This window comes from Anser anser (assembly GCF_964211835.1).
Source record: "Anser anser genome assembly, chromosome: 2".
Taxonomy (NCBI): Eukaryota; Metazoa; Chordata; class Aves; order Anseriformes; family Anatidae; genus Anser; species Anser anser.
Genome location: NC_139721.1, coordinates 53,565,408 through 53,585,125, shown reverse-complemented (window position 1 = coordinate 53,585,125; position 19,718 = coordinate 53,565,408). Strand labels below are relative to the sequence as shown.

Below are 19,718 nucleotides of genomic sequence, written 5' to 3'. Positions count from 1 at the left end.
AGGTTACCCAGAGAAGCTGTGGATGCCCCGTCCCTGGAGGTGTTCAAGGCCAGGCTGGATGGGGCTTTGGGCAACCTGGTCTGGCGGGAGGTGTCCCTGCCCATGGCAGGGGGGTTGGAACGAGGTGGTCTTTAAGGTCCCTTCCAACCCAAGCTGTTCCATGGTTCTCGTGAGTTACAACACAACTGAAAAACTGTGCCAATATTCTAAGAGTTCTTTCTTGCTGTTCTTCTATTGATCTGACAAAGCTACAGGATGCTGTTAAAGGGAGGAAGAGGAGGCAAAAGGAAAGGGCTAGGCAATGCCATGAGGCAGTATAGTTTCTGCCTTAATCTGCAAAAGCCAAGCACGTGAAGAGAGGAGACCAAGGAAAAGTGCAATGCATTCACACTCCCTTCTGGCCTGCTGTTCTAAAACAGAAAAACTCCGTTTGATCAAATAATCAACTATATGGCTATGCAACACATGCTATCTGTTCACACGTCTATAATTTTGACTGAAAAAGAGAGAAGCCTTATCACGTTTCATAGAGACACATCCTTTTGCTCTAATAACAAGCACCACGAGCCTTAAGGAGAACTCAGCCTAGCTCTACAGAGGATTCAGGGTTTTTTCACCCCCCACTGAAATCCAGATGTGAAACAAATCATTGTGGGTGCCTTCAAAAATCACGAAGGAGCTCCAGAATAAAAAGCCTTTATTACTATTATTATAACGCACCTGTAAAGTATATGTGAGATATTATTATTAACACAGATTATCTTGACTGACTTCTCTTAAACATTACAAACTCACAGAGGCAAAGTGCGGTGTGTCTAATTATATGTTAGAACTCAAACAGTCCTGAAGAAATCACTAGCATGACATTTCCTAGTGGAACTCAAAGGTAATTTTTTTTTTCTTTAGTCTCTTTGGGAAAAAATATTTTCAAGGAAAATGTTGTGTTTGGATTAGACAGAGACTAAGAAACATCATTCATTTACTTTTCACAAGGAAAAATACTGCTCAAGAGAGCAAGGCTTCCCTCTCTTTGGGGATGACAGCAAACAAGTAGGAGATCAGCCTAACTGATTTAAGCCTGAGCATAAAAGAATGGTAATAAAAGTGATGAAGAAGAGTTCAATTCACAGTCACCGGAAGAGAGCTTAAAAAAATAAAAATAAGAGAGGGTTAAAAAACAGAACAAGGCAAAGAACCCATCCAAACCTACAAAGCCCATCTCAACACATTTCAGCAATTGCCAAATGGCTAAAGATGATGTTTAGTCTGAAAAATGCTATTTACCATTTCATATATGAGTACAGAGAGGTTTTTGTTTTAACTGCACCCACATGGCCAGCTTCTCTCTTTTATTTGGGATTCACATTTCTTCTCTCTTTCACTCACTGTGTACTGTCTTCAGGAAGCTGCAGAGGTATGGCAGAGCTCACTTAAATGGGACTGCTTTCTGGAATTTACAGGAGTATCACAGAACGGCTCAGGTTGGAAGGGACATTAAAGATCACCTCATTCCAACCCCCCTGCCATGGGCAGGGACACCTCCCACCAGAGCAGGTTGCCCAAAGCCCCATCCAGCCTGGCCTTGAACACCTCCAGGGATGGGGCATCCACAGCTTCTCTGGGCAGCCTGTGCCAGGGCCTCACCACCCTCTGAGTGAAGAACTTCCTCCTAACCTCTAATCTAAATCTCCCCTCTTTTAGTTTAAAACCATTCCCCCTTGTCCTGTCATTATCTGACTGAGCAAGAAGTTCTCCATCTTTTTTATAAGCCCTCTTCTTAAATTATTGGAAGGCCTCAATGAGGTCTCCCTGGTCTCTCAGCCTTTCTTCATAGGAGAGGTGCTCCAGCCCTCTGATCATCTTTGTGGCCCTCCTCTGGACCCGCGCTAACAGCCCCACATCCTTCTTGTGCTGGGGGCCCCAGACCTGGACACAGCACTCCAAGTGGGGCCTCACAAGGGCAGAGCAAGGGGCACAATCCCCTCTCTCACCCTGCTGGCCACTCCTCTGGTGATGCAGCCCAGGACACAGTTGGCCTTCTGGGCTGCAGGCACACTCTGCTGGCTCATGTCAAGATTTTCATCCACCAGAACCCCCAAGTCCTTCTCTGCAGGGCTGCTCTCAGTGAGTTCTTCTCCCAGTCTGTGCTCATCTCTGGGATTGCCCCAGCCCAGGTGCAGCACCTTTCTCTTGGCCTTGCTGAACCTCATTTGGTCCATGTGGGCCCACTTCTCCAGCCTGTCCAGGTCCCTTTGGATGGCATCCCTTCCTTCTGCTGTATCAACTGCACCACTCAGCTTGGAGTCATCTGCAAACTTGCTGAGGGTGCACTCGATCCCACTGTCTGTGTCACTGATAAAGGCATTAAGCAGCACCGGTACCAGGACAGACCCCTGACGGACACCACTCGTCACTGGCCTCTTCTTGGACACAGAGCCACTGACCACCGCTCTCTGAGTGCAGCCTGCAGCCAATTCCTTATCCACTGAATGCTCCACCCTTCAAATCCATCTCTCCCCATTTTGAGAGTACATCAGTGCTCACGTATATGAGTACATCAACATTTCCCTTTCCACAATTTATGGGTCCATTTAAGCATATTCTGTGATAAACAACAAGCTCTCCACGGCAGAACTGTGAGTAGCTATTTTACTTAGAACAGTTAGAAATAACATATTTATATCAAATGAGCATTCCTTTATTAAACCTATTAGCAGATCCCTCTACAACTTTTTTACAAAGTATTATTTTTAGCAGCATCAACAAAAATAAGATTCTTAAAACTCACTAATGTGAAATTCTGAAGTCCCATAAGTGAAAGAGATCGCTTACAATCTATTGCTTTAGTAATTACAGTAATTAAAAACTTACTCTCAGTTCTTTTAATATAGATGCTGAAATTTACCAATAGGTCTTGCAAACTAACAGTCTTTATGTGGAAGTCTTCACAAATACATCATGTCTTATTGAAAATTAAACAAAAAATGACAGGTCTGTAATTTTCTAATCCTGATGCAGAAAATGGTATAAAATTCACGATTTACAATGAAACTTTATGGCAGTATATATTAAAACCCATTAAAAAAAAGGTTGTCAGAGCAACTTTACAGGATCCTCCTAGTTTTTTATTGTTGTTTTTAAATCTAGTTCAGCAAGATAGATAAATTTCTTTTTACTTTGCTTGGTAGCTCTGCTTTGCCATGTGAAAGATTGAGGCTTTACTACCGATTAAGCCTGCTAGCTCTTTCTGCCACTGGGACTTGGAGAACTGTGTGAACAGGACACTTCATTCTTTGGAAAGAGGAATCTGCCTTAATCATTTAATGCTAGACCTGCCTGGAGTACAAAGGCTACGTCCCCAAGGCGTAGAGCTATGTAGCTTTCTTAGTGCAGAAGAATTTTGACCACAGAAAGATTGCAAGGTACTGAGATCCAGAAGTGAAAATAACATATTCTGCCAGCTGCTGAGAAACCCCCATGTTTTCAAATGCTTGGAGAACACTTTCCAAAAAAAAAAAAAAACAAAAAAAAACCCACCCCCACCACCAAACCAAAACAACAACAACAAAAAAACATGTTCAAGAATGCTATTTAAGCAAAATAATGAATATATTTAACTGGTAAGTCACTGGCAAGAATACATTTTCTATAAAGCAACATGTTATTTAATATATATGGGTATAAAAAAAAAGGTATCTTAATTTAACACCTCAGGATATACACAGCTTGAAAATCCATACCCCTAGTACCACCATACTAAATGCACACAGCTTAAAGCAGAGACAGCTTGAAGCACCTTAAATATTCACGTTATTTTTTCCATCTTAGCCAAGCTAGAGTGAAAAGAAATAGGTTGATGGTTATTTAAATTAGACTCACAGTCCCTTTTAGGCAATGAACTAACTCTAAGTCTCCTAAATGAACAGCAATTTAGAAGCAACAAGATATATATTAAACCCTTCAGAAATAGTTTTAACAAAAATGCAGCAGTAATTCAAAGGGGTTGAAGTCCTGGGATGTTATATTCCGCACTACCTCTGAATTAATCATTCTCAAGGCATGTTTCAGCAATTTTGCCAGAAGAGACTTAAAAGGAAACACCGGTCAGTCACCCCCTATCCATACAGGTAGATTAAACAGCTTTTCATACATTTATTAAAAGAAAGGGTTTGCATTATCTCACTTTCAGATATGCACATTTATAAAATCCTGATTAGAGTCGTACCAGTGGGATCTCAGATAACATCAGCAGTGCCAGAAGTAATTTTGATTAAAATATGTATAAAATCTAAATCAAATAGCAATTAATACCTCAACAAAATTGCTTCACAGAGTTGATATTTTTTCATTCTAATAATTTAGATAGCTGGCTCTACCTCTGAATTTCCAGAATTGCTTTCATAACCAAGACAACTGCTTGTCACTGTAGATTAGAACCACCACAGATCCTGTGATTATCCTGCATTTATTCCATCTGTGTAAGTTAACAAGTGTACTTCATTCAAGTAATGAGGCCATGCTGGAAAAAAAGATTATTATTGTCCTGTTTGGAATTACTCTACTATGAGCTAGAATTGCACTCTGCATGTAACTAATGGGCATTCAGGCAAAATGTTATTATTTTACTGTTCAGGAAAGATTTCCTGTTTCAATATTTTAATGTTTGCTAACTGATTCTTTTCTTCAAATGATATAGCTCTCCATAAATCTCTATTTCTTATGACTAAATATAAATGCTTGCTGGAGCTGCCAGGTAATATTGTAGAATACACAAGTTGCAGATCAAGTAGTCACAGTATCAAATATTAAGCAATGACATGTATTTGAAGAAAAAATTAAGCATGCAGAAAGTAAAAAAAGACATTATTGCATTTTATGGAGCCACTAAACACAAAGTAATTTAACAAAAGCAGTTACTCAGTACTTACATACTGAAATTGTTTTGTATCATTGTGACAGGAGCAAAACTACATAGAGATTTTCAAAGAAAAAAGACAAAGAAAATCACTTTTTTTAATATGAATTTCCAGATTGAGAAGTGTTAACATTCTCTAACAATTTTTCAGTGCTCACAAATACGTAAAAATCCCAAACTTTCTTTAATAGCACACAACAGAATACAGAACCACTTGTATGGAATTATGTTCTCAGAAACATCTGGAGAAAACAGAGCACTAGGAAATCTCTCTCTAAAGGAAAAGCTTATTTTTCATAAAGAAATTATGGCAACAGTCCATGTATCTGCTAAGCATTTTGCTGAACCCACAGACCTGTTTATAAAGTCATTTAATCTCACTCCATACCTTAATTCTTTGAAACACAGAACACTAAGCACTTCTCATCATAGTTTTACTTGTATTAAAAATTCCAAGAGTTAGGATGAGCACCTTGCTGAAGAATGAAGAGAATATGTAAACGATTTTCAATACTCTGGCTTTGAGTTTTGCAGATGCCAGGCATATGGAAGGTGCAAAGTGATTAGGAGAAAATTATAAAGAAAAGATCATTAGAATAGTTTTCATTCAAACGTAGAATGGAAAGTGATGTGGGCATTTGTTTGTCTTTTCTATCCAAGCACGTAACAGGACATATAAAAACATTGTGCTCGTGCCCAGTGCCAGGCATGTGAATAAAAGTCCAGCATTCAAGTTCTGGGGACAACCTGTAGTCTTAATCTTAAAAACTCAAAGTTTTAAATGAGCAGAGTAGCAGGCAAAACCAAATGATGAGTCCTTCAGAGTAGCCAAGAAATAAACACACACACAAATATCACGATGAGAAACTGCCCTGTTCACGCTGGGACAGCTGCCTCCTGAACTGACTGGTCAGAGTGGGAGGAACGAATAGCGAGAAGAAACACACACCAATGGTTAAAGAAAGCTAAAGTAAACTGCTCCACAGTGTAATTTGCAAATAAAGACAGTCGTAGCAGTAATAATCAGTAATAAGCAACGTACATGTCAGTTCATGTAGCAGAGAAGCCAAGTGGAGGGGTCCAGCTGGAGGTGTTTCACTCTTAATTACTGCATCGGTCCTATAGTTGGACAACTCCCACCCCCAACCCAGGCCTCCCCCAGTGCTCTGTATCCTTCCTATCATCTTCCCTCTGGGTTTAATTTAATTTAGCCTTTACTTCAGTTCTCTTTGCCTCAAACAGCTTAAACAGCCCTTGGTCTTAAAAAGCAGCCTCCACTCAACTCCAATTTGAACACTATGCCTCCCAGCTGTAAGTTTGTACATTTTAACTACAGTATTCATTGTAAAGGTCACTGTTTCTTTCTCCCAAAGGTCCAAGAGCAGAGCATGGAAAGCTTATTGAATTTACTTCATCAATTGCCTAACTTGTACGTGTCCCGAAGTGATTCTGCTGCTGCTGAGCTGTGCTCCGTATCAAGGCAGTCTTCAGGGCCCAGAAACAGGCATACCTAACACGCTGTTGAAACGCAAGTTGAATTTAACCACCCCCTGGTGGCACAGGTCAACTGCTTCATTATCTCAAGTCTGCCAATCACCATTTACTATATTATTTAACACTCCAGAATAATCGGGAGATTAACACATCACACGGAGGCTCTTGAAAAAAGAACAATACTTCGGTCACTTCATTTTCAAATTCAGACGAGAATAGCAACAAGGGTAGGCTGCTGAAGGCGATCCCGGAACAACTTTTCTTACGGGTCACTTCATCAAATGAAAACATGTCAGGGGATGGATTGGGATGGAGGAGAGGGACAGATTTAATTCACTACTTGTGCATCCCCTATAACTTGCATGTGTCCATACATGTCTTCAGGTATGCAAATTTCCTGCATGTTAATGTATATATTTATTAATTTAAGTAGTTAATTTATTAATAACTGCCAGTGTTTGAGTACTTGAGACAGTTCTAAAACAGGGAAAAAGGAAGAAGGAACAACTACCTGTTACCAGAAGCTTTCTGTCTGAAGTCCAAGTTTCATATAATCCTTATTAAATAAAAATAATTATGGCTCCCTTAGGTGGCACTTCTGACTCTCTTTATAGATATAAGGTGCAGTGGGACATCTTCAGCAAATGAGGAAGAGCAAAATCTACTAATTTTGCAGATTACTTGAAAACAAACTTTGCCAAACTGTCCCCAACTCCCTTAAGGTTTTGTTCTGTTGTCCATAACCAAGGCTCTGGTGGATTCCATACAGTTTCCAGTGTATCTCCAAAAGCAAAACTTCTACAGCCATAATTCTTTCCAATTTACCTTTCTGCAAAGATATATTTTGGTCACAGGAGATTACCAAGCAGAGGATTAAGAGTTTGAAGAATATTGTGATAAAATGTCTTTCTTCAGGACAAAAAAAAAAAAAAAAACAACTATATTACAAGTTTCCACACTCTACATTCTCTACACAAGCAGCAACAGTTGATAACCTAGTCAAAACCAAAATACATATTTTAGCGTCAGAAGCATGCTCTTGGCAGAGCAGCATCTACCTCTCCTAGGCGGGTGATGAAGGAAGTTGTTGAAGAACACCACTCAGTGTCACTCCTAGCAATCCAGTGGCTGACTGGCACTACAGAGCTAAGCGGCTCTCTCCCCTCAGTTTACAGTACTCTTTGTTGCACAGGATCAAACACTGGTTAGTTTTTTTGCAAGAAAATAATCAAAGTTGCTCATATGCACACACCAAATGTTTTTAGTTTCTGTTTTGTATCACTGTCAGTGAGGCCCGTGTTGTTCCGTGGTCTAAAAAGTCTCTGATTTATCAAATGTTTCGACTGACGCCACACTGTAAAACTTTATAGTGGCTTCTGTCAGGTATTTTCACTGGAAATCAAATATTTTAGGTAACATTTTAAGCTTCCAAAATGTGGTCTGCATCCTCATCACTTAGGAATGGTGGAACTGGTTTCTGAGGTTTAGGAGTGAACTTTATTCTTCCAATTACCTATGTATTTATTTGATATTAATAACAAAACATGCTGACATTTCTTCATTGTTACCAGCAGTTGGCTCTTCTGCCTGGTAGGGTATTCTGGGTAGATTAGGAGGCTTACCCTGTAAAACAGCTTTGCTACCCAGGCTTCTGGAACGTTTTGGAGCAGAAGAAACGTAAGATTTATTTTTATCTCCACTATTACAGTCTCATACAAGTAGTGTAAGGCTAGCATGTAGATTCACAGTAGCTTCTGCACCATCAAGCATTTTAGTTTTCCAGCTGTGTATTTCATTGGCCACAGTAGCTCTGTGAACCACCATTGTGCTAAATGGGAAGTGGGTAGAAATAAGATGTCAGTCTGAAAACTGTATATCCAGAAAACTGGGACATCCATCAGTGTTTGTAGCGGGGCACTGACTTAGCAAGTTGGCCTCTATTCTTCTGTTTATTCAATGGTTTGTTTTTCTAAGGAACATTCAGAAATCCCTTGCAATAACCAGCCTGGGCAGCACACTGCTGTGGGGGAAAAGATTTCACTACACTTGGATGTAAAAACAAGAGGGTGGCGAGCTGGCAATACTCATTTCCAAGACTCCTGACAGTATACCACTTCCCTGATTTTGAGAATTTAGTTTCAAAGCAATCTCAGCACTCAGAGAATAATGCCAATGGTAAGAGTACACAGCACTTCATGGGCCACTCAGCCTTGCTGACACTAACGTAAAAAGGAAAGGTGGGATACAAGGAGGAAAGTCACCTTTACTATACTTTCTTACCACACTCCAAATACATTTTGTAAATTCAGCTACATATAGTTTACTAATAAAAACACTAGGCTCAACTGTTTCTGCTGGTCAGCTCTGAAATGTCACTGAAGTCAAAACACTTCACAGGTACATCGATATCAAAATGTTTTTCTGTTTCTTACATATATTATCTCGGATTTATCATTAACTCTTCACGACTGTATAACTTCTCCTAGGCTCTGGTACCACTAATAACTGAATCATCTCTGAAAAATCCTAGCATCACAGAAAGATTCATCAAATCTACATATATGTCAGAATAAAATGAGCAAGCCCAGGAAAAAAAGCCTGGCTGGTGTTATCACTGATGGTAGAATGCATCCCAATAGATAGAAGAAGAATAGAGAAAAGGATTGCTGTAAGTATGATGAAGCCTTCAGCCCTATAGCTCAGACAAAAGTGATGTAACTGTTTGCAACAAAGCTTTTCACATAAGCAAGGCATTAGTGAATAAGCACCTAACCTAACAACTCCTTTATTAGAGGAACCGTTTTGGAAATTATGGTATATGTATGGAAAAATATATTCGATTTCTCGTACAATCTAAATATATACTGTCTAAAGGCATAAAGCATGCAGTACATGCATTTGCTCACAGTTAGAGTGGAACAATTAAATATAGATATCTTGTTGCGAGTATTTGGTGTGGGATCTCTAATACATATGATTAAAATTTTATCAAGTTTGAATTGATATTTAGAAAGCTGAGATTTCTTACATTTCTTTTTTATGCTTCTCTTTAGGGAAAAAGAATATGTAAGTTAAACTAAATCTTTCTATCATGTTTTATAAAAGTTCTTAAAATGCAGAAAATCAGAAAAACTGAAGTTTGTCTCCTAAAATTTTATTGTGACTGTGCAAATTTAAGCTCAAGTGGAATTAAAATAAACACAAATCCAAATAAACAATACAGTATTGCATGTAGCTGTTTATAAAATCGGGCTGTAAAAGATACTTAAGTGAGGAGAAACAGGGATATACTGGTAACATTGCATTGTTCCATTGATGCTTCAAAATACCTACTTGAATTTTCTTTTCTTCACTTCTAAAAATCATAGGAAAAAGAGTTTCTTTTTGCCACTTATACCACTGCCATTTTATACACAGTACTAGACCGCAGCCTCTGCATCAGCAGATGATTTTCTATTTCTGACAATCTCCTAGCAATATACTACAACGTCCACCTGAATTGCTGGAACTTGAGTGGGATCAGAGGTTTAGCAGATCAGTGTTCATTGATAGCCAAATCCCCATCCTAACTGCTTTGCTGTTCTTCTGTATGCTCGTATTGCTGAGCATTTCTTGACTCTTTACGAAAAACAAAAAAAAAAGACAGTAAATAATTAAATAAGTAGAAACTGACACAAATAGGAATTAAGAGAAAAGACAGTCCAAGATGTTAAAGTGGGAGAACAGGGGAATCTAGTCAACTACTTAAAGACAGTGCATGTACGTTGACACGCATCTCATCTCACCCAAGAAATTCCATTTCAGAATTTCCTTATCAGTCAAGTTGCTAAATGCTACAGACAGCTATAGTAATTTTGGAACGCTATCACAAATCCACAAAATAATTACGGTTAGAAGCGAGCTCTGGAGAAAGGCAGTCCTACCCCCCTGCTCTAAGGAGCAAGCTGCTCATGACTACATCCAGTCAGATTTTGAGCACCTCCAGGGATGGAGACTCCCTGGCCTCTCCAAGCAACCTGTTCCAGTGTTTGAACAGCCTAACGATAAAAAAAAAAAAAAAGCTTTTTTTCTTATGTTTAAGTGCAATTTCCTGTATTTCAGTTTGTGGCCATTGCTTCTTGTCCTGGCACTAAGCACCTTGGAGAAGAATCTGGCTATGTCATTCCTACTCCCTCCAAGATTTCCCTTGAGACTTTCCTTCTCCATACTGGACAAGTCCCAGCTCTCTCCTTTTATGTCAGATCTTCCAGTCCCTTAACCATCATTCAGTGCAGCCATGTCTTTTTTTATACTGGGGAGCCCAGAACTGTACCCAGCATTCCAGATGTGTCTCCCCATTGCTGAGCAGACGGAAGGATCATCTCCCCGGCCTGCTAGCGATACCCTCCTTATGCAGCTCTGGAGGCTGTTGGTCTTTGCAGCAAGGGCACAGAGCTGGCTCACGGTCAACTTGTCTACCAGGACTGCCAGGTTCTTTGCAAAGCTGCTTTCCACCCTGTCAGACCCCAGGTATGTACTGTCACATGGGGTTATTCCTTCACTGGGGCATGACTTCGCATTTCCTTTTGATTAATTTCATAAGGTTCTTCTCTGCCCATTTCTCCAGCCTGTCAAGGTCCATCTGAATGGCAGCACAATCCTCTGGTGTATCAGCCACTCCTCCCAGCTTTGTGCTGTCTGTGAACTTGCTGATACAACACAGGATGCAAGAAAGGCACTAAATATAAACCGTGGGAGAGAGAGGAACACAAAGAAATCAACACACCACAAACTAGAAACAATATTAAACATCACCAGAATTCAAAAAAAAAAAAAAATCTGTTCATTAACACCCTCTTCTCCCCTTCCTACAGGGCATTAATTATCATTCTAACAGTAAAACCACCTCTGGTTCTCTACAAAGAAAACACACTAGGATGCACATACATCAGGAAACATGGCGAAACCTTTAGTTGCTACATGTTGTTAAAGCTCTTCTCAAATCAATGGATTCACGGCAATTTGCCATGCACAAGGTAGTTTGATCAGTCTCGGAAGACTGAGATGTTTATGAGCAGGAGGAAGAGGGACCTCTTGCACTCCCACAGTACACAAAAGCACCAACAGATCAAACTTTTTTTTTTTTTTTTTTTAATATTCCAAAGAACATCTTCCTGAGGCCTATTTCTTTGCTCAATTTACATTACTAGTTCCACCTTTTTGTGTTACTAAGTTGCTACAAGCGTGTATGATTTCATTTTAACAGGTAAAATGCTGCTTCATGATCTTAGCACTAGAAAAATATTTGAAACATTTTTTCCTTAAGTGTTTCTAGACTTATCCATGAAAATGGAATTAAATGAAAGCCTCAGAAAGTTTACACCGTAACAAAAAATTCTTATGAAACTCCAGCAAATGGGTTCATCTCCTGGGATATTTTATGCAATGCACATAATCAAGAACAGGCACACACCAACACACAAAATATTTTGTACATCCTATAAACATATTTTGTTTTCATAATTTGCCAGGAGTGATAGCATTGGTTCTACACTCTGAGAAGGATGTTTTCAATAGTTCTCATTTGTGAGTGCATATACATATTTCTAAGAAAACAATTTGTTTTCCAGAACTCTCTCTGACACAGAATTTATATCTCCTTTTGAATAAATAATAAATAACGCACACAAGTTTTGTGTATAGGGGAATAAAATCTTTCATCTTCTTCATACCTTCAGCAGAAGATTATTTAAGAAAATTGATAAGGTGGAAGACAGCTTTCAGGTGAGACAAGAAAAAACACCAAATCCTTTATTAACAGGCGATAGACTGTTTACATATGGTAGATTTGCCACTAGAGAGATAATGTTCTTGCCTTCTCGTCTGCAAATACAGTAGCACATACTCTGTATGTATAAACCACAGGTTTGAAAGGTTTCATACTCTCCCCTTCCAAGAGCACCTATCAGCCTCCTGCTTTTGGTACATCTGATGCTGTCACTTATCACAGATTGGAGACATCTCCTATTACAAGATCCTGTTGTTATTTTGACAAAGTTTTACTCTCAGGTCTATATTTTTCCAGTAAAGAAATGTGTCTCAGAATAATATTTCAAAGTAATTATTTGATTTTCAACCACTTTTAGAAGGAGGCTAGGAAAAACACATTAATTCATTGAAGTGATGACCTCTTTCTTTCATCAAATGTAGCATTCCACTGGCTGAGGAACCACTCTCTCAAGAAAGGCTACCTCCGAGGTACCCAATTTAAATCTTTCAGGTCATTTCCCAGAAGTACTGAGCACTTGCTGTTGCAGTAACATCAGCGGACACTGAGCAAGGAAAGCGCTATGGAAAAAGGCTGCAGAGACACAACTTTTCCCAAGTACAGCCTTAAAAACAATTATTTTAATATTTAACCAGTTTTCATTTGATAATAATTTTAATTTCAGTTACTAGTGAGTATAGTATTTTGTATATTTAAATATTCAATACGTGCAAGTTCAAACTTCATACACCTGCAGAGAAGAAAATCTGTGTACTTGTGTATCTTTGGCTTGCAGTGGAAGATACCTACCTGTTTCTAAGTAAGCCCCCAATTTTCTAAACTTTATTTTTCTTTGTAAACTGCTGTTTAAATTCTTGGCGGAAAGCTGGTGCTGGAAAGCAAAATGTTTGTTCTTTCAATATGCAAGGCTGAACCAGAAGAAGGTTACTTTCAAAAAAGAATTCTACCCTTTTTTCTCCCATAATACTTTTTTTTTTTTTTCTTCTGCCATTTTACTAAATACTGGCTCTAACACAAGTTTTTCAGAAGACAATGCCTCAGCTGTTTTCACTTGACCATTAACTGGTCTGTGTTCCACATGTTCATTTCCTTCCAAATTCTAACTTTGGCTCCCACCTACAAACACATCTTTCTTTCTTTTCTGAATTGTATTTACTTTGCTTGGGACTCCCAACTCGTTTAGTGCCTACTCCTTTATCTTATTGTTAGTGTCAACTTCCAGAATTTGTAGTTTCAAAGAGAAATTAGTTCAATTAAAAAAAAAAAAAGTTACATCAATTGCTACATTCCTTACAGTGGGAGCAAAACAGCACAGGGATGACATTTTTGCTCAATCATTCAATAGAATAGAAAGAGTCATCCCATACTGATAATAACCTGTGAGTTGTGGTACCCCGTCACCACTTCAATTGCAAAACCTTCTATAATACTCCAGACTTCAATGTTCTACAGGGAATAAAAGTGGGATAGGCTTGAAAATAATAATAATAAATATATATATATATAAAAGGTGTGAGGGGTGAATAAAACATGACCTATGGATTTCACTTAGGACTGTTTCAGGTCCTTAGCATTATTAAGCTAAGAAAGTCAATGCCATTAGAAACAATTACTCAGCAAAGACAAGAAGACTAAAATAACCTACCAAGTTACAATTATTTATTTCTTTTGAGGAATTTATATCCCTAACAGTCCAGCAGAGTGTAAAAAGTAACATATTTGTTTGCCAGAAAAACCTGTACTACTACACTTGACGTCTACTCCTGCATACAAGCTGGGGGCTACTGTACAAAAGAAATAGAAGTACAAGAGGGAAATCCTGCCAGCACTGGAAGCAATCAGAAATGTTATTGAATGCAGTGGTTCTGTGATTTCACAGGCAATTTACCTGTACTTCAGACTAACAATGTGAATCTGGAAAAAAATGACAGGTATTGAAAATAATTGGGAGCAAATTATCTCATGATATTTTGCAAGTGCCATGTCCAAACACATCAGAAATATGGACACGATGTATGTGGCAGAAATGCTGAAAGGCCCCTGACAAAAATGGGGGTTCCTTTTGTCATCACACAATTGTATTTATTTACTTATTTATTACAGTTTTCCCTTAAGGGTTTAAAAATATAAGGAAACCATTCAACAAAGAAAAGGCTTTATATTACCAGCGGACAAAGTCGGCATATCAGAGAGATTACACAACCTGTTTGTAGTACCACTAAAACCTGAATTACCTGAGTGCTAGCTTAAATGTTTCTACAGAACAGTGCTCATTTTATTCTGCCTCTAGTGTACATAAGAACCTCCTTTATTAAGATGTTCTTTAACTGAATATTGATTCTACCGTTATCAGCAACCAAAGGACCTTTAATGTCTATTTAACCAGTCATACGACATCGAAGATACCGTGTTTTCTGATAGCTGCTACAGGTAGCTGCATTGTACTCGTGGTCCTGTGGCAGTGGCATGAGATGTTACAAGCAGGCATACATAAATTCATCAGTAACACACCATGAAACCAGATGCTTTCATTGACTGAGGGAGAACTCCAGCTCTGGGGATCTTTTACCCCGTAGTGACCTAGTATGCTAGCACACAGCTATTGGGAAGTGTATCTCTTAGCCCTGATTTGCAGTATCCCACACATGGAGCTGTCTGACCACTCTTAAAGCAGACATCTGTGGAAACTGGCAAACAAGTACAAAAACAAATCCAAGCGATCCAGGAGATCCTGTCAACTTTTAAACTGTTCTTATACAAGAGCACACCTGGAAGCCGCACACTCTTGGACTGATTACCAGAGGGAACTGCAGTTATATGGGCAGGCTAAAAAAACATTGGACACATAGGAAGATGAAATTCCTCAAAAAATAGTTGGCAGCAGTTTGTCACCACTTTTTTATCCTTCACATGGAGAAAAAAATCTGCTTGTAATCATGTATAAGCAAAGAATCACTTAACTAATTTCCGCAAAGATATTCTGGAATCAGTATTGCTGAAATTACACTGCCATGAAACCTATAGAAAAACCTATAGAATTGAATCAGGATTTCCCTATTATGAATTCTAATTTCAATTTGACAGAAGAGCATTATGCAAAAGTTCAAAGGCTCTAGAAAGGTTATCACTGACAATATAACAACCTATTATTTTCCCCATACGTGCTAAATTCTTTTCACGACTGGAAAGTCATGCTTTCACAAAATCTCAGTGGCTTAGGGAAGACAGGAGTCTAATTCTCCCACTTCAACAGTATAATACTGTCTTTAAATGGCTGGAGAGTTAGAGAAATGTCAGCCTTGTATCAGCACAGGTTGAAAATGCCCATACAAAGCCAATAAAAACAAAGGAGACTGCCATTGCATTTTGATCAGGCTCCTTCTGTATAGACTTAACAGTTCATCATTCATATACAGATAAATACATGTTTTTGCTTTTCAGGTGGTTTTATTTATTTGCATGCTAGGTTTCCTGTAACTGCCCACATGTAGTTTTCAGTATATAGAGAGAAATATAACTACCCAGCTTTTTAACCTGTCCCACATATTTGAATCGTTTCCAAAATGCTTGATGAAATTGTGTACCAAGTGCAAGGTGAAAGGCAAGCTATACTAAAAGCCTTAAATTGTTTAAATTACAAAAACAAAAATAGAGAATTTCATCTCACAGTCCCACCTGTTACTATTGCTTCCATTTCTCCTATCCCTCCCTCTCCACGTATCACAGATCCATCTGACTGATCTCCACAGGCAGGCTTTTATTTCCTTCTCAGAGACAACATCTCAGTTCTAGCATGTTTTTCACATATGGAAGGTAGAGGGATCTGGAGGTTGGTATATCCCTGACGCTAAATCCAAATACAGACTACTACAAGCAGCTTGCAATGGAGACCAGACAACTCTGACATGATAGCAGGAAGACAGCAGTAGAATTTGCATCCCGTTACTAAAAGAGATCAAGGAAGATGCATCTTTTTGATGCAAGGTTACACATACAGACAAGGAGTTGTGAGGCAGCCTTTAAATGAAGATCTGACACCTATTTAGAAGCTACATTAATGAATAAGTAAAAGTTACGGGCTCAATGACATTCTTTGGCTCTGTAAAGCAGAAAGTCAGATTTGACTGCCATACGGGTCTTCTCCAAACTTGAAAAGAAAGAATACAATTTTAGCTGAAAATACTAGCTTAAAAAGAGGTAGAGGCAAGCTAAGGGTATTATTACACGTGATATTGCAGTTAGCCAGAGAACATTAGGAGAAAACGATGTGGTCTTCCTTGTGGAGTTAGCATTTATTCTTGTTCTCCATAGATCATGAATAAAAACCAATCATGAAAACAAAACCAATATCATTTTCTACTACACACCTATAGCAGTTCACAGCAGTTCAAAGGCACTCTAAAATAAAGTATTGATCAAACAGACAGCTCTACCATTTTTCATGTTTTACAGTCCTTCCAGAGTGGAGAACTCCCCTCCCCCCCAGACCTCAGTGTATTAGGAAAGAAATAAATTACCTGTAACCAAAGTCTGTCACTTGAACTGAATTTCCCATTGGCAGTACACTGAAAAGTAGCAAATTGTCCTGCATTGACTTCCACACTCTGAAGACGCAAGAAATGGGGAGTTTTTGCTGTCGGAAGAAAAAAAGGAATTTATGCAACATGGAAATACTGGCTATGATTAATACATGGAACGTATTTAATGGCCCGACTTTAAAAGATTCAAATCACTGACTAGACATTATATTTTAGATTGTTTTAATTTTATTATTTTATTGTTTTATACCTGGGAAAGAGCAGAACAGAAGGGTGCTATTTAATTGTTCCTGCTGTGTGAATTACCTTAGCTCAGCATCTCTTTGGCAATAACAAACTGTATTAATACAGATGATATTGAAAACTAATTGATGTTTTGAACCAAAATCTATTAGATACTTACATTACTGACTAGACAAAACAGTAAGAAGTTGAGTGATGTTGTCAGGGAAACAGGTATTTCCTTTTAACCAGGTAGTATCTACAGAGGAGATGCTTTAGAATTGTAGTGTACCAAACAGCTAGAATGCCAACATAACACTTCTCATCAACCACAGCTATATTCTTTAAATACAATTATTTTCAACAACACTGCAGAAAGCCAAAATACAATGCATTCTCCATGCCAATGCTTACTTTTCATTTAGAAAGAGAAAACACTCCCAGTGAAAATGAAAGCAATACAGCTGCAAATAACCTAACAAATGAAACCGATATTCAAACAAGAACCATGTCTACTGAAGGAGGAAAGACAGCATGTGTATTTTTGTTTTACTGGAAAGAGTCAACAACATGACACAGAAAAGATAGAAATTTGACACAGAAACTCACCCTTGAAAAGGCATTACTGCCCAGCCATTCAAATCCTACTGCAGACAAGGAGAATTTTTGCACTGTCTATACTAGCAGATAAGCTAGGCACGGAACATTGCTTTCAGTCATGGAAATGTTAGTACTAGCAATAAACTAAGAAACCAAACACATGCTTTCTAGCAGAGCATTGCAACTGTTTAAAGTGTTGATGACATTTTCTTAGAAGAGCTTATCACTGGGACAAATTACAGTTTTTCAGGAGTATATAAACAACCAGCTACCAGAATTCCAGAAAACACATTATTTAATATCCAGCATAAGACAGTATAAGAAGCAGGAGATGGAATAAAATCGCCCAAGTTAATATTTAACTAAAGGAGGAAATGTTTTCATAACAACTGCTCTTTTAGCAAATTTATTAGACATGGTGCTTTTCTTTTTTTTAAGCACTTCCCAATGGAATTAGGACTGACAGACTTTAGGCCAAAGTCATCCTCTTCTTTGCCTACCAGACTATTACAGTCTGACTATCCAGTAAAATTCTCCATCAAGTTCCCTATTTCTCAGTCACTTTTTCTATTTCTTTTTCTTTCCCATCTGCTTTTACCCCACTTATCTTTAACTCAGTCCTCCTGAACTCTGGAAGAATGCCTTTCTGAATTATGCGGTATGGTGTAAGTAGAAAGGGTCTTTAGTTTTTTTTTAAAAAAGCAAACACACACATTGATGTAAAACCTCCAACCAACCAATCACCACAACACATGCGTTTTGTGTCTACATGCAGGCTTGCTTACTACTTGGTCTTTGCCCATGCTACCCTGACAACTCCCTAGTATGTATTTTTCCCATTGCAATTTTTGTTTAAAAAGTTAATCATTCCAAAAAGTATTTTTCTGGCAATATACAGGAAGAATAATCATTACAAGTCTTGCAAGGTTTTATCTACAAGATAGTTTAATTCCAATTCTTACACTTTTTTCAATTTTCTTGTAGAAAATGTAACTAGCTTGATGTCTTAATGGTTGGAAAAGATCTTGGAGGTCTTTCCCAACCTAAGTGATTCTATGATTGTAGGAAAGAACTGTTTCTTAAAGCTTCTGTATTGTATCATTGTCGAATTAGAACTCTACAAACTATGGGGTATAACTCGGTCTCCCCATCAGTGAGAGCTACTTGCAGGTTTACAGAACAAATGCACAGATCAAACTTCTCAAAATCTGCATAAGAAAAATTACTATGCTGATAAAGTGATGCTTTAGACTTACCCTAGCCAAACCAAAGATATAAATTCAAACTGCAAAAGCACAAATACTGCCTAACAACATGAGAGCCTGCTGTGTTTATTAGAACTAAGTGATTCAGAAATAACAGCTGCTGAGTCTGCATAACTGTCTCCATGTTTCAAGAAATGTCTGTGTCTTCTTGCCACTAACACTAAAACAATTTTTATAAGGTGCTCTAATATTAACTGATAAATCACTTTTTATTTTAAATTGCAGCTTTTACTTATAAACCACAAAGAATGCATACAGTTACAATATATCATAAAAAGAGGGTGAACAATTACACAGAATTTGGTGCCTTTTTCCCCACTTGGTTGTTTGGCAGTAAGACTACAACCTACAAGTTAATGTATGACCTTAGTAAGTCTTATTTAACCGATAGCAATTATATGAAATAATTTTCTCTAAGTAGTCTGTTAAAAGATACCTGTATTATTATATTAAAGCTTTAATTCACAAGGTTTTATTTTTATATCAGTTTTAAAAGAACTTAGGATAGTTAAGTGTTACACATCCTTAATAAGGGGGAAATTAAACATATTTGAAAAATAAGGAATGCAAAAAATGCAGAAATTTAGCTATTATCCTGAAGTATACCTGGAAATGTATCCTAAATCTTATTTAGTAAAGCTACAGCCATGAGCCATCTGAGTTTTCTTCCTTTTACGCTTTGGAAAAGTAGTCACATACATTCAATTCAGCTCTTGCATTCTTCATCCCCCTCATTAATGCCTCAGCTTATAGCTATTGAATTTTTGATGCTGACAGAAAGCTGTTCTACAAATCTTCATGATTCTTGTTCTGAAGGAGTCGTTAGATGACCCAGGTAGGGTCTGGGGTTCATGCCTAGTGTTCTACACAAGTCGCATATAGGGTATGTTTTCTCAGCCAGTGTGGTGTTCAAATGC

The 19,718-nt window shown here is 38.1% G+C and overlaps 1 protein-coding gene across 12 annotated transcripts in view; it reads right to left on the bottom strand.

The window, feature by feature from the left end:
• Positions 1-19,718, bottom strand: part of PTPRM (protein tyrosine phosphatase receptor type M) — a 482,484-nt gene that overhangs the window by 293,242 nt on the left and 169,524 nt on the right. For all 12 annotated transcript variants that reach the window (XM_083826617.1, XM_083826619.1, XM_083826620.1 and 9 more), the window contains one exon: positions 16,694-16,809. In XM_083826617.1, coding sequence (XP_083682743.1) covers positions 16,694-16,809 — 116 coding nt within the window. The remainder of the gene's footprint in view (positions 1-16,693; positions 16,810-19,718) is intronic.